Raw genomic sequence first — 14,996 nt, 5'->3', positions numbered from 1 at the left:
AAACTCAGTAACACACAAAGATATACTCACATATTAAATGATCAAAAAATAGCAGCAACAAACAGCAAAGGCCTTTGTTTCCTCTATCTAGTCATGCTTTCCATGGAGTCTAGCTTACAGTAAAAAATTACTATACTTACTTTACTGTCTCAAATGAAACTATTCAAAAGTTCCCCCTGACAATGGATCAAACAGATAAGAAAAAGATCATCATAAATACATATGTGGACATTATTGAGATATAAGGCATATTCAGAAATAAATTGAAATTTGTTTTCTGAGAATTCTGAGAAGATAGGCAAAGTTTTCCAAGTCTCAGAGCTGTTCTTACCTGCAACATGGAATAGAGTTATTCAAATTACTCAGATTTCTTCATCCAAATTAGCAATTCATAATAATAATTTACAAACACATCTTCAGGTTTTTATTACATTTTCCTAAAACACAATGATCAGCATCACTAGAGGCACCATATGAATAGCAAATCAGAAAATGCAACTTGTTTTGTACCATATATCCTAAAACATACACTCCTTTATCTTGAAAGGAATGTATGTCAGCATTCAAAAGTCTTAGTATTAAAATCAAGAATCTGTCAAGAGACAGCACTACGAGTTATTCGTAGGGTCTGCTTTCAAGGACCAGATTTTGATACAGGCTCCATTTAGAAGGAGAAATCCAGTTTGGTCCTACCAGAGTGACAAAGCATATAGATCTCGGTTCAGGACTGAATGAAGAAGTATGCAGATACAGACCACATTTTTTCAGTTATTCAAAGTTCTCATTGGATCCATCGGTATAATATAGTATAGTATAGCACAGCATAGTCTCTCAAAACTCAGCAGATTTTTTTAGCCTCAGAAAATACCATTGGCTCCTTGCATGCAGAGGGAGAGAACACGGCAGACCAGAACAAAGTCAGGCACGCAACCATGGCAAATCAAAATACCCAGCCACCTCAAGTGCATCTTATTTACATTCAGTCAACCAAATGTGAAGCAGACATTGCAGAGTGAGGGAGTGCCAGACTCTTCCCAGCAGGGTGTAGGAAGGTGATTGATAATATTTCCCATGCCTAGCTGCTTCTCATAAACCTCTAGTCAGTCACAGAAACAGTCCTATGATTAGGACCCCTTCTACCCCTTCTGGCACTGGGAAAAAGAACAAAGTAGTAGAAAATTCTGCATAACAGAATCAGAATATTTCAAAACGAAACACAATAAAAAATTGTGGTTTGAAAGGTAAGAATTACCTTTTAACACCGTTCTCAAGACCAGATAGCCATTTTAAAGAGATTTCAGGTCTTCCTTGCTACAACCAAGCAAAATTCAATGCTGCAAAGAAACCTTTCCTTCAAGCACATCTTTTCTCTGAGGCAGCGGCCTCATATATCAGTGACAAACTCTGAAGCTGTAGACAATTTAAATGCGAATCCTCAAACTATGCCTTTCAATAACATAACAACAGGAGCCACTTTACAAAACAAAACGTGCCCTAAGACCATTTATTCAGGAATAACTCCACATTTAGGAGACCGACACCTTCTCCCAGCTCTCCCGGCTGCCCTTGCAGGGCGCTCTGCCTTTCTGCTGGCCCTTATCGTTCAGTGGGAGAAAATATATCCATCCTGTATGTTACTGGCAGAAAAGCTCTGATGACAACAGATTCTTTCAAATGAAGACATGTACAGAAGGAAACAATATGTCAAGAGTGAAGAGGAGTGAAGCTCAAAATGAGTAAAAACACCCACTAAGTGTAGGGTGAGAAAAGATGAATATTCAGGTGAAGAAAACATCGGTATTAGAAAATCAGCAAATGTTTAATGATGGAATGAAATATGCCATCGAAAAGCAGGCAGCAACAATAGTGACAACAGATTAAGACAGCACTGTCGTCTTTGCTGACTTTGGATCACAGCCCTCATGTCAGTCTCTCAATCATTTCAAAAGAGCTTAAAATTATAATAGCATTTCTAGATACAAATGTATTCTTGTGTTTTAAGCCATCCTGACTGCACTTCACATTAAACAAAATTAGCACCAGTAGCTGCTAAATCCAAAAATAAAAATTAAAAATCCCTACCCATGGAAACTGAACAGCACACAAGCCAGAGGCCTGAGGTGGTTTGGGTTTTTTTTTTTTTTTGTTTTTGTTTTTTTTTTTTTTGTTTGTTTTTTGTTTTGTTTTTAACTTGTGCTTCTCAGCAGGACAAACACTGAAAAGTAAATGTTATTAAAGTCATCCCATCACTATAACAAGTTACTTGAGTAATTAAGGTGATTCAAAACATTTAGTCAGACTCCTTTTGCTAAATAAAGGATAAAATTAATCCATACCAAATGAATACTATGCGATTTTTTTTCTTCCCAATGGCTGAAGACAAGCATCAGACTTCCTAGACGTATTTTAACTAGAAATATGAAGATGCAGCTTCATTCTAAACGTAACGCCACTTTGCCATAAAAATACAGGAAAGGATTACCAAAGCCCTGGAATGAACACTTTACAATATCAATTCAACCCTTGTAAATTTAATCCAGGGTTATTTGTTGCACAAAATCTCTTTACTGTGATGTATGACTTAGTTACTAAGGTTATCACAGCAGTATCCTAAAGTTGCATAGTACATAAAACATTTCAGTTAACAATGCAGGGAGGTTAACTCCCACAGATAACCTACTATCAGAGGGTTAGACCAGATGACATGCCTCTGTCAGCTTTCAGGAGCTATTGATGGTTCAATCAGTTTGTTTTGAAGGTAAAGTACAACAAAAGGGCACTAAACTTATTCAAACTGTCAACAGGGACTATCTAGAATGTTGCTTGCAGGTAAGTAATTTTGGGTGTTTTAAGACTATTATCAAACACCGATGGCTGCAGAAACAGACAGCTACTAATAACACAGAATGCAGCCACCATAAAATACTTTATGGCAGCCACCAGGATCTATAAATTGCATGACACATTGCACCTGTTTTGGACTTATAAAATCACTAGTTAAGGAAATGCTGTTTAATGAGATGATGATCCATCTAAATTTTATATTCAAAGTTTAGGGAGGTTTATTTTTGTTTCAAAGTTAGGGGGCAGGACCCCCACACTCTTTCTTTCTTTTTTTTTTTTTTTTTTTTAATCATTTTGAAACTTAGCACTGCTCCAGGTGCTCTCAGACTGCTGTTAACAGGGCTTAACATCTTTGCAGTGGTGTGAAAGAAGGCTATTATCTGTAGAGATGAGGAAAAAGATGAGCTCTGGCGAGACAGAAAAGAAGGGATACCAGGAAGGTGCTTAGAGACCCATTTATCACTGCCTATAAACTGATCTTCTCATCCATGGTGGGCTAAGGAAATGCACTATGTAAGAAAACTTGTATGTTCTTTTGTCCAGAATCATCTTTTCTCTCTCCTCCCCCTGCCACCCTGCACCAAGTGTCCTGTGAAAGTAAACCAAAAATAGGGATATCCATCACACACAAAAAGTAACGTGAATCATTTACAGCAACATACAGAGATGGAAAAAGAAAATGCAAATATCACATTTCATATTATTTCAGCCTTGGGTAAGTGAAAATGACAATAAAAATTAACAATTCATTTACCAATTTTGTAAGTGTTGCATGTGATTAGCATTATTTTAATGATTTTTACGTAGACCTGTCAAGATATTGGGAGAGGGGGAGAGCCTGGGGAAAAACGTGCAGAGGAAGGCAGCGAGTGGGGATTTGGCTGCTATGGACATGGGCGAGCACTGGATGGGCAAGCCATCCTTTGAAGAAACATGCTGGAATACAGAAAGGGAAAGGACAAAGTCAGCTGCTCTTTACTGAACAACACCCGATTCCAGTTTTTATGTAAAGAAATACTGTCCCTGGCTACTGACTTTCTACAGCCTTTAAGAGGTCACAACTTCTAGCCTTAACTCTGCTTTACAGATTGGGAGCCTAAGACTTACAGTTGGCTACCCTGCAGGTATACTCTGTGTACGTTTGCAGTCCTGCTGTGTAGCAGGCATTATTTTATATATATAGTCCTTGGGTTCCTCACCTTAAAAAAAAAAAAAAAAAAGGCAGCAGTGATGATTCACACTATCTTAGGAGAGAGGCTCAGATGTCAAAAAAAGAATTAAGTCACAATGGGTAAGAGTTCCTTAAAGAATCACATGGTAGGAAGGAAGAAAATCCGTTTTAAACATACACAAGAAATTTGTCAGTCCTGATCCAAAATTTACAGGCGTAAATGACTTCTATGTCAACACTTTGTTAAAAAGCATCTATATTTTAGTAGCCATTTAGGTTCAGGTATATAAATCCTTGCTAAGTTTTAATTAGTTTCTGTACACCACTCATTACTGTTAACCAATATTTCCAGGAAATATCTGTTCTAGAGCTGTGAAGACCATAACAAGAAAAATCACATAATGTCATGGCATCTATGGCCCTTAGATTCATTTATTACCTCCCTTAGAAAAGCAGACAAGTTTCAGAATATAGTTGGCCTCGCGATACTAAGAGATAATGGCATCACCCTTGAGCCACACAATAAGAAAACCTTAAAAGCGGCAATAAATTACTTTGGGAAGAATGTTTTATTTTCTCCTACTAGTATGGGAAAAGTACAGCAAATCTGGATATGTTAGAGCTTCAGAGAAAATAAACACTTCCACTGAAAGACTATGGTAAGAGCTAGGTTGTGTGGAATCCTTGATTTTGTCCTCCTATTTTTTTTTTTTTTTTTTTTTTTTTTTTGACAGAAAATGCAATATGGAACCATAATATATGTGTTAATATTTAAGTATAAATGCAAAATCAATTAGGAACTGAAAAATGAAGAAATATGTACCCAGAAAAATGCGGAAATAATCTAAATCTCATGATTGCAGCATGCTTTTTGTTTCAGAAAGTGTTTACCCCTCCACTTTTCTATTGGAAATTTTCATTGCATCTGTTACTGCATTTCCTCTTCAGACGTTCACAGAATATAAAACAACATACTAACTACAAACTTTGAAGGTCTGATTATACTCTCAGTTTGCACTACTGAAAACTAGCAATAATAACCTGAAGTTGGCAAAGTTGCATCAGCACAGAAGAGGGCAGAGATGACAACACAGGCCAGAAGGAACAAACAAGTTTATGACACTGCCCGGGATTCTCTGCTGTAACCTTTTCTTCTGCGCCACAAAAGAAAGTTTAAACATCTCCCCACCTGGGCAAACCGCAGATGGGTGGCAGAATTTCCGTCTGCAGCAGACCTCCCCAAACACAGGGATAAGAAAGCCAGGTCGTGCCCTTCGCCGTCTCTCCCAGAGCGGAGGGAGAGCGTCCTGGCAGCAGGGTCTTGGAGAGTCACGGAGCCGCCGGACAGCCGCACCGCTGCCTGGTGACGGCCGCGTAATCCTGAGAGGTTCTCAGCTCGCTCCAAAACCCACATCACCTCCTAATACCTTACCTGGGGAGCTGGGGTGCTCCACCCCAGCTTAGCACGCGGCTTAACGAAATCTGAAAAAAAATATGTATATGTATCTCTAGCCAAGTAACCACGACTGCAGATATTTTTTAACTCGCTGTATAGGTATGGACAAATCGGGGTATTCGGGACTTCAATTTATCTAGCTAAAAAGACATTATAATAGTCCTTGCCCATAAATCCTTACAGTGGCTAATCTCAGATGGAAGTTGTGGGGCTGTTTGATGTTTATCAAATAGTTCTCTGCTTCCAGATACCATAGAAATGACAATGCCTCGTGTGAACAGCAAGATTCATAGATTATACAGTTACAGGGGAATACCTGATCATCTCATGAAGTACATAAAACATATCGCAGAAGTACCACAAAGTCCAACCTCACCTGCTAAAAGGGAGTCTCAGCAGTACGCTCAGCAACATTAACAAAACCAACATAAGTGACTCAGTTAATGAACGAGGCCTTCTAGTCTCCTGTTGCTTTTTGAGTATGTACTTAAGGGTGTATATTACTATCTAAATTCAATAGCAGGACTATTTAAAATAGAAGTGTAGGTTTTGTCTCAGTTAAAGAAACCTACAATGAAGCTGAAAGCACTACACGAGGACCCAGCACTGCGCAGAATTAGACCTAAGGGAAGGCAACAGTTTATTTTGCTGGAAAAGTTAATCTATAGAAAATGCACGCACTTCTTTTCTTACTGTTGTATCTTAAGAGGACTTCATAAGGTTATCACCGCCTGCTCCCCCTGCCAAAGATAGCATATCTAGTATATGTACTTTTAAGCTAATTTAAAATAAACTCTGGCATTTGTTTCCACTTGCCCTTGTTTCCATGTCAACAGCACTTAATGAATGCACCATTCCAGGAAATGTCAATAAGGAGCAGAGAGGAATGAGCAAGCACTGAAAACTTCACACATGGCGCACACTCATCCTTCACAACCACATCCCTTTAATGAAAATAGGTGAGGTCACCTGCCGTATTAGCAAACGCTTTGTAATACATTCTGACCCAGATGATTTTTCACAGTCCAGTAACACCACGTTTGAAGTCTGCACCGCAAACAATACACCCACAGGACGGCCGAGCGCGGGGACAAGAGAAGCAACCAGCAATTACCGTGTTGACTTCTGCTGCTTTGATCTCCAGGTCACGACCTTTGCTTTCACCCAGTCTTCAAAGCAGAGGATGGAGAATAGGTTATTTTAAAACACGCTCTGCTGTGCAAGCTCTTTTTCCTGTTTGAGCCAAAATGCTTTTAAATCTTTCCCATCACCAATATATTTTGGATACGCTGCTCTTAATTCCAACGTGAAGGAGCAGGCCCTGGAAATTTCCCTTGCCCTCATGCCCAAAACCCTCGCCAAAACACCTTCTCCTAAACGTTCTTTAAAAAATTAAACTTAAAAAAAAAAGCCCGTAAGAACTTACAGCACATTTTTGACAGAAACTAAAAAATGATGGAAAAAAGCACACACTTTTAAAATGACCAAACAACTTTGATTATGAAAATACCACAGAACAAAACTTTATTTTCTTTTCCTGTCCATGCAAAAACCTCAGTAATAAACATAGAAATGGTTTCAACAATTAGTTCTCCTACATGTTTGAAACGTAAGGAAGAAGAGTAGACAGAGAAAACATTTACTGTTTCTCTTTGATGCTTTCTTTTTAATCTAAAAAATAACCCTTTCAAGTGTAACTGTATTTCTTATGGAAAAAAACTACATTGAGAAAGTCTCAACAATGTCTTTAAATACAATACTTTTCTAATGAAAATCTACTGAAAAGCATTAGCATTAAACTTCTGGTAGAAAAGGTCCAGCAATGATCCTGATGATCCAGATCATAACACCTCGACATAAACATAACTTTGCACATTATCCATACAGTTACAATAAAATCTAACTATTTTTCAAAGATTCAACACTCCATTTTATCTCTGTTGTTAATAATGTAGTAGATCACTAAAGGCAAAGTTCTACAAATTTGATTTTCCACAACTTTTTAAGGTTGAGATTTTGGGTTTTATGTACCCTTTCAGCTTGTTGGAATGAGAAGATTAAGTAGAGCTTTGATTTCTAGCACCTTCTTTTTCTGGTTGAGGAATTAAATAGCCTGAACTCTAATTGAACTCAATAGGAATTAAATTAAAGCTTAATGAAAAATGAAGCTGTGGTTTCAATGGTCACTGAAAAAGATTACAAAAAGAAGTTCCTGTTCAGAACAAAACAAAAACAGTTAAAGTTTTTGGTAAAGTAAAATGTTTAAATTATTCAGGTTCACTGAAATGCACAGTTCTGACATTTTTTCATGTGGCACATTGATAATAAAAAAGTTATTTCAACCTCTGGAAAAAAAAATAAGAAATTATTGAAACTGGACATTTCAAATATTTGCTTTTGAGATTTGAAGTAATAGATTTGATAAAATATAGATATTTTCATACCCAAGAGGATCTTACTGCTACCAAATGCACAAGACAAATTTGTATATCTAAAATATTCCAGAATATACTTAAGCAAATATATATTTAAAACTCTAAATGCCTAGCAGTATCCTTTTAATCAGTCTCATCTTTATTCATACAGGTAAATGTGTTCAGGTAAAGATAAATACATATACCATTGGGTTTTGAGTATAACGCCTGGCAAACAAATCTTATATAGTGTAACAAATAAGTATGGAAAGTGATCAGGAAGCTCTCATTATAGCAGCAAAATAATAAATCATTCAACTAATCAGAAGTCCGCTCTTCTTTCTTAAAATAAAAAAAATAAAAAAAATAATAATTAAAAAAAAAAAAAAAAAAAAAAAAGCTTTAACCAACCTAGTTTAATTGGGAAAAAATATCCAAGTTTTTGAAAGATTGAGGGCAAAGAAAATGGAAGCAATGTTATAGTTTCCAGCAGATGCATAAATACAATCACTTCACACTTTTGACACAGTGGTTTGCCACAATGTGACCTAAAACTACCTTGACCTCCCTGAAATCAACATTTTGTGTTGAAATGATACAACAGACATGCTTGTTTTGATGTATGGCTGCGTGACATATTATAAATATTACATCACATAACCACAGAGGATGTCAATCAATAACAATTTTTTTTTCAGACAGCACTAAATGAACCATGGGTTCTTGCCTCTGAATGGTTCCTTTAAGGTACTACTTTTGCTTAAATGATTAATAGGAGACATATTGTCAGAAAACATACTTAAAGTGAAAAACAGTAAACTGTAGAAATATCATTCATTTTTTAAGCAATTCCCTAGTGCAAATGTCACATAAATTTACATAGAGACAGCACTATTACACTTCTCTAAGCTGGATGGTAGGCATACCTTCCACTTAAGGGTGAAAGCAATGAGAAAGTATTTTATTAAATCTAAGCAATCTTGGTAAAAAACAGAATGCTACAGCTACACTGAATGCAAAAGTCTGATTGTTAGGAGGTGAAAATTTTGGGGCTAATGATAATCTAGAAATCCTTCTCAAAAATCTGGACTGGGGGATACAGAATATTCATACCCAAGACAGCTGCACTGCTGCCAACTCTATGAGCAATCAGCTGCAGCAGCCAATTCATGCTGCTTTCCAGTAAGCCTGCTTTCAGGCTCCTGTACTTTCTACTATGTTTTAAACTAACACCTACAGAAGAGTTTGGATTATTTGAAGATGTAATCAGAGTTTTATATTATAACTCTGAATTTCATGGATGACCTGCTAACAAAAAGAAAGCTCAGTCTCTGCAAAGTTGGCAGCATATTGACCAATGCTGCTTGGCTCTGATTTGCCTCACATAGAGCCATTTTCACCAATTGTGAAAAATGCCAATAAAAGAAGACTGAACTCTTGTATCAGATGCAACTGAGAAAAAGGAGCTATGATGACACTGAGTAGAATTTTGCTGTAATTAATGTCTCACTTGCCTAAGGGTTGCAGCTACAAAAAAATTATATCATTTCAACAGACATTCCTTAAGTCTTGGATCTATACTCAACAAGTGATCATCAGTCAAAGCTATTTTTTTTCCACCACTCCTCCTCCCCCCGTCAAAAAAATCCCTATCCCTATATGCACGCAACTAAATCTCAGCAACATTGGGCAATTGAGCAGCTAATATTTTATCAGGCTTCCACAATAATTTCCAGGTGATCATTTGTCTAATCTCATTAAAATTACATTCCAGATGTATAAATAGATGATATATAGATATATATTACGTATAGTGCTTCCTTGATTTGGTTCTAGACTCTAACTGCTCTGAGTAAAAAAAAAGCACAATATATAAAAAAAGTTCTTTCTTCTGTGTTCCTCAGTAGTGCTTTGATAACTACAAGAAACACATACCATAATTAATTGTTAGCAAAAGACAAAGTAACTGGTTATCTGAGTGTAATGATTTTTTATTGATTATTACCCTTCTTTTAAGTAAATGTTGCCTTACTCTGGCCATAAAGAAGGAGAGGTCACCGGTGCACACACATGAGCACGCACATTCAGGAAAGCACATGCACACCTGCTCAGCTCAAGTACATGCTGTACATTACTGAAATACTTCTTGAAATAGGGTTCCTGAGAGCGAACTCGGTGCAACATGAGTTATTCAGATTCCTAGGTGTTCGTGTGGTGCAGTGATTTCAGTACAGGAGGAGTAGAAAATGCTGGTTTGGGACTGAGTTGGGTTTAGTTCAGTATTTCTCCAAATTAAAAATTACTTACTTTATTACAAGCGAAGATACTAACCTGTACCTCTGGTAGTCATCTTCATCCTTTTCTTTGCTGATCAATTCATTTGGGCAGGCCGTGTTTCCAAGCAAGCTGAGATACTGCAGTGAAGGCACAACTTCAGCCAAATGATCCAAAAGGCTTTCTAATTCTGTTATGTGTCAAAGGTTGTGGGTTAAGGATTCAATGACATTAATGAAAAAAGCATTTAGAGTTGCATCACTGCTGATTTAAACATACATTTCAATAACTGACAATCAAATTTAGTATGGCACTCGGGAAAATGTCACATTAATTGTTCCAAGGGCAAACAGGGATAAACTTCAGTCAGTTTTTTGGCATGGAATGAAAGAATTTGGCTGTTTTGTCATTCTTTTCTCCTCCTTTCTTTCCTAGGTGGTTCCCTACAAAACATTAAAACTTTGACAAAATGATGAATGCTGTGTGGTAAAATGGCTAGCGATTGCTGGAGCCATGAAACTTTTCCAGCATGGAAACAAACAGTTAGTTTCACAGCACATTCATCAGTAATATATTCAGTCCACTGGAAAATGAGTTTTTTTGTTTTTTTTTTTTTTTAAAAAAAAGTCAAACCACAACAACCCACTTTCACTCCTGGAATATAAATACCACAGCAACACATTCATAATTACTCAATTAGTGTATGTGAATAGATGTTTCACTAAATGCAACGTAAAGACTTCAGTGTTACAACACGGAGGTATTTTATACAGGAGGCTTTACAGTCATGTAAAGCTTAAGATTTTTCATTAAAACAGCGTTATATTTTGGTGCTGATGAACTTCAGCACATTCCTCAGGAAAAAAAAGATGTATTAAAGCAAACAAAGATTAGAATACCTTTTAATCACCGCAAGACTGGAAATCACAGCTTAGGTTTAGGCATAACAACTATATTCAACCAGTTGCACACTGTTGATTGAACAAACAAAGCAAGTTACTTTGTTAAAGCAAAGTATTACAGTCACTCTGAGAGACTTCCTCTATATATCCTCATTTACTTCAATTTACACGCAAAGGCAAAGTAGTGATTCTCGGGAAAAATGCTGTGTGTATGTGTGTAAATAGTCTTTAATGTTTAAAAATTGACTTGCTTAGACAATGGTGATAATTATTCAAAATCGGTAAAGGCATCTCAGTGCTCTGTTCTCATCCACTGCTGCTGTTACAGACCACTACTATTGCTTTAAATCCTCAGTTCACTTGTGTTGCTATTATTTATACTTGATTTATGTGTTTCTGTTATCTTTGTTATTTTTAGCTGATGGAATTTACTTTGTTTCTTCACCTCAATATCTTAAGGGCAACAGAAGCAATACAAAATGGAAAGAGCAGCTTCACTGTTAAAAATATGGTCTTGAAATTTATTTTCTTTCCAAACATATAAGAAGTTCATGCTGACGATTACTAATTTTAATGAATTAAAATCAGTATATCTACGCTGATATGTTCTGTCTCAAAGTCTGAGGTCTCCTACTCAAATGTTTTGTACAAGTGAGCAAAATGTTTTGGAATTACTTCTATCAATTAAATTCTAAGACAAAAATGGCAGTTTTTAATCTGGCAAAGACACAGTATAGAGTGCTATATGGCAGCTAGAAAACCAGACTTCATACCCTTTGCAAATCAACAGAGAGACTTCCTCAGATCTCAGGAAGCAATCAACCAAACCCTCGGAAAAAATGCAGTGTTTTAGCATCGTATTATGTAACTCTTTGTTAGCCGGGATGAAGACCCAATCATAATTTTGTGGTAGTCCTCATCTTCTCACATCTGAAACTCTAGCTCACACATAAGCTTCTAAAGTGAACTATTTTCATGGTTCTTTCAGGAAATATGTGACTGTGATGGGAAGGTCACAAACTACTTTTCAACACATGTTCAAGTTAGAGGTTTATTAAAAATTTCCAAAGACTGCTAGAGAACTGTTTAAATCTGGCACCATCCCTCCACCAGGAGAAACACTTAATTTCTTGCAGGATCGCTTAAGTTGCGAAAAGGTTCCCTGAAAGAAATAGTTTATTATTACAAAAGGCAGTTATTTCCATAATGGCAATTGCACACAGGGGGTTAGCTATTGCAAGGCTTAGATCTTATCTGGCCGTTTCTGATTAAAGAAAGAAATGTCTTTGCTTCTTCTACGGAGTAAACAGGCAGAAATTTTATTTGTCAATTCAGCAGAGCCTTTTCTGAGGTTGAACTTTTTCTCTCTAACAACTTACTGAATGCTGAGTATGACGGACAAATCCTAATTTCTATTTGGCCATGAAGGCTTAGGGGGCATATATCAAAAGATATTTAGATATGCTATGATGAAGAGCCGTATCAACTGAGATTTGCAAAAAAATGTAAGCTGATGCATCAAAGTTCTACAGAAAGCGAAAAGAAAAGAGGCACCAAAGTCATTGAGGCTCTTCAGTAAATAACAGTAGTTGATAACCTGCATTTCAAATATCTAAATCCCTCTAAATTTGGAAAGTAGTGTTTAGATTCTAATATCTCACATGTAAACATTGAGTATTAATTTTAGATGCAGAATCAAAACACCCCCAACAAAAATTCTCAGGCAAGGATGATCAGGAATCACATACAGACTTGCTACATTGCAGTTCTATGTGAGACTCTCCAGATCTTTTCTTTCTTATCATTTACACATTTCACCCTACTGAAATAGATATTTAGCATCCTGGTGCTATTTCAGGTTCAACTGCAGCAGAAGCAGAAATGTATATTTACATAGTTGAACAAAACCCAAGAATCAGATACCATCACTCAAAATGTAAAAAGTCACCAATTTACAGAAAAACTGAAGTTTTGCTGACTTTTTGACAGCCCAAAAAGCACAGGACACCAGCAGCACTTGACAACAAACAAACCTGTAGCTCATGATAGTCAAATTTCTGTGCTAGCATCATCCATCATAACATAACTGAAACAACCACACTCAAGTATGGATTATTTTTCCAGAGAAGCCCCATGCACCTGTTGTCACAGCTATCCTTTACAAAACATGTAGGAAGAAATAAATAATATCCTGTATGAATTCTCATGATTAAGTGCTGCTCAAAGCTAAGTCACAAGTCATGGACTTCTACCACATGTTTTAATTAATCAGTATGTTATATAATTATTTTAAAGCACAATATTGGAACTATACAATTCCACCAAAAACAAAGTCTAAGACAATGCTAGTAGAAGAGAGAAAAAAAAAAAAAAAAAAGATTTTTTTATTGCCAGCTTCCTTTTCATGGTTTATTATTGCAGCCTAAAGACTGCCATCTTGATGCAACTGGAGCCAAAGAGCTGCAAAATACTGCCGTGCCATTTCTAAGATGAATTTCAGCTCCATTCTCTCCAAAAAGGAAAGCCACACTTAAATCTATGCATGATATTAGTCAAGTGTTATGTATTCATTTGAAACTCAGTGATGGGAGCCCTGAAGTGATTTTTCCATAGTCAGTGTCACTGGCTCTCAGGTTCTCTTGCAACACTGATGCAAATACGCTATAGTCTCTATTATTTGAAAACTGTTTTAATCTGCCCCTGTTGTGATAACTAAAGTGTTTCAGTGTTACGATCCACCTCTTAATTCAATAGCATCATCACTACCAATCCATTAATTTTGCCCAGAGACGTTGAGGAGTCTCCTTCTCTGGAGATCTTCAAGGTCCACCTGGATGCAACCCTGTCTACCATGCTCTAAGTGACCCTGCTGAGCAGGGAGGTTGGACTAGATGATCTCCAGAGGTCCCTTCCAAACTTACCGATTCTATGATTTATGCCTTTCTTTCCAAAGAACACTAATTAAAATAAAAAATTGTAAGAATAAAAATGTTAAGTGCTGTAGTCCTCTCATTCACAAGCTAAGACATCAACTCTCAGCAATTACACAAAATACAGGTCCTCTTCAAAAACACAATCTGGCTGCCATGAATAATGAACAGAAATATACTATAGATACTTTAAAAGCTGATGCCCATCAAAATAATATACTGTCTCCTGGCACTACTTCCAGTCTTAAGGTAGGGGAGTATTTACAAGAACTAGACATCTCTTCTAGTCGAATTAACTTTTTAAAGTCTCTTTTTTCTAGTCACACACTCAAATAAATTGACTTTGTAAGAATAGTAACCTCCCTTTCTGTCTTGGTGTTTTCCATTTTTTTCTGCCATTTTATTTTGAAAAGACTGTACTTAAAATTTGCAAAATTTTAGCCAAGCCACTATCCCAAAATATCTTCAGTTGTAAGAATGCTAATCACATTAATGACTTTCTATGATTAGAGCTTTTAGAAGTTCTTGGAAACAAAGAGACAAAGCAAAAAAAAAAGCAATCAGCTTTACATTCAAAATATTCATTATGAAAAATGTACATAGAGAATATCAGAAATATCACAGATTCAAGATTACTATGTAGAAAGGCACAAAACTATCATTCAAAATTCTCTATCAACCAACCACTTCTCATGCATATGCTGGAATCAACCAAACACTGAAACAGCTGGATAGCATTGTTACCAGCATCATAAATAAGCAAGCTATCTGTATTTATTCATATTTGAAATCTTTACTTCAATTAAATTTATCACAAACAGGATGTAGCAACCACAAGCGATTCCCCAGGCAAATAGCCTTGAAGCAGAAGTTACCAATCCCCCTCTGAATGCAGTGTGAAAAGATCTTTGCCACCTGAACGCTTTTCCATTAGAATGCGCTAGGTCTTCAAGGTTGGATAACCACAGAAATAGCTTGCAATATGCAAGTATACATCTTCCCCTT

General features: G+C 36.5%; 1 protein-coding gene across 3 annotated transcripts in view; it reads right to left on the bottom strand.

Annotated features, from left to right (window-relative positions):
- Positions 1-14,996, bottom strand: part of LRMDA (leucine rich melanocyte differentiation associated) — a 684,050-nt gene that overhangs the window by 285,370 nt on the left and 383,684 nt on the right. For all 3 annotated transcript variants that reach the window (XM_062580504.1, XM_062580506.1, XM_062580505.1), the window contains exon 4: positions 10,217-10,351. In XM_062580504.1, the coding sequence (XP_062436488.1) occupies positions 10,217-10,351 (135 nt within the window). The remainder of the gene's footprint in view (positions 1-10,216; positions 10,352-14,996) is intronic.

This window comes from Rhea pennata, chromosome 7 (genome assembly GCF_028389875.1).
Source record: "Rhea pennata isolate bPtePen1 chromosome 7, bPtePen1.pri, whole genome shotgun sequence".
Classification (NCBI taxonomy): Eukaryota; Metazoa; Chordata; class Aves; order Rheiformes; family Rheidae; genus Rhea; species Rhea pennata.
This window is presented reverse-complemented; position numbering and strand designations above follow the sequence as displayed.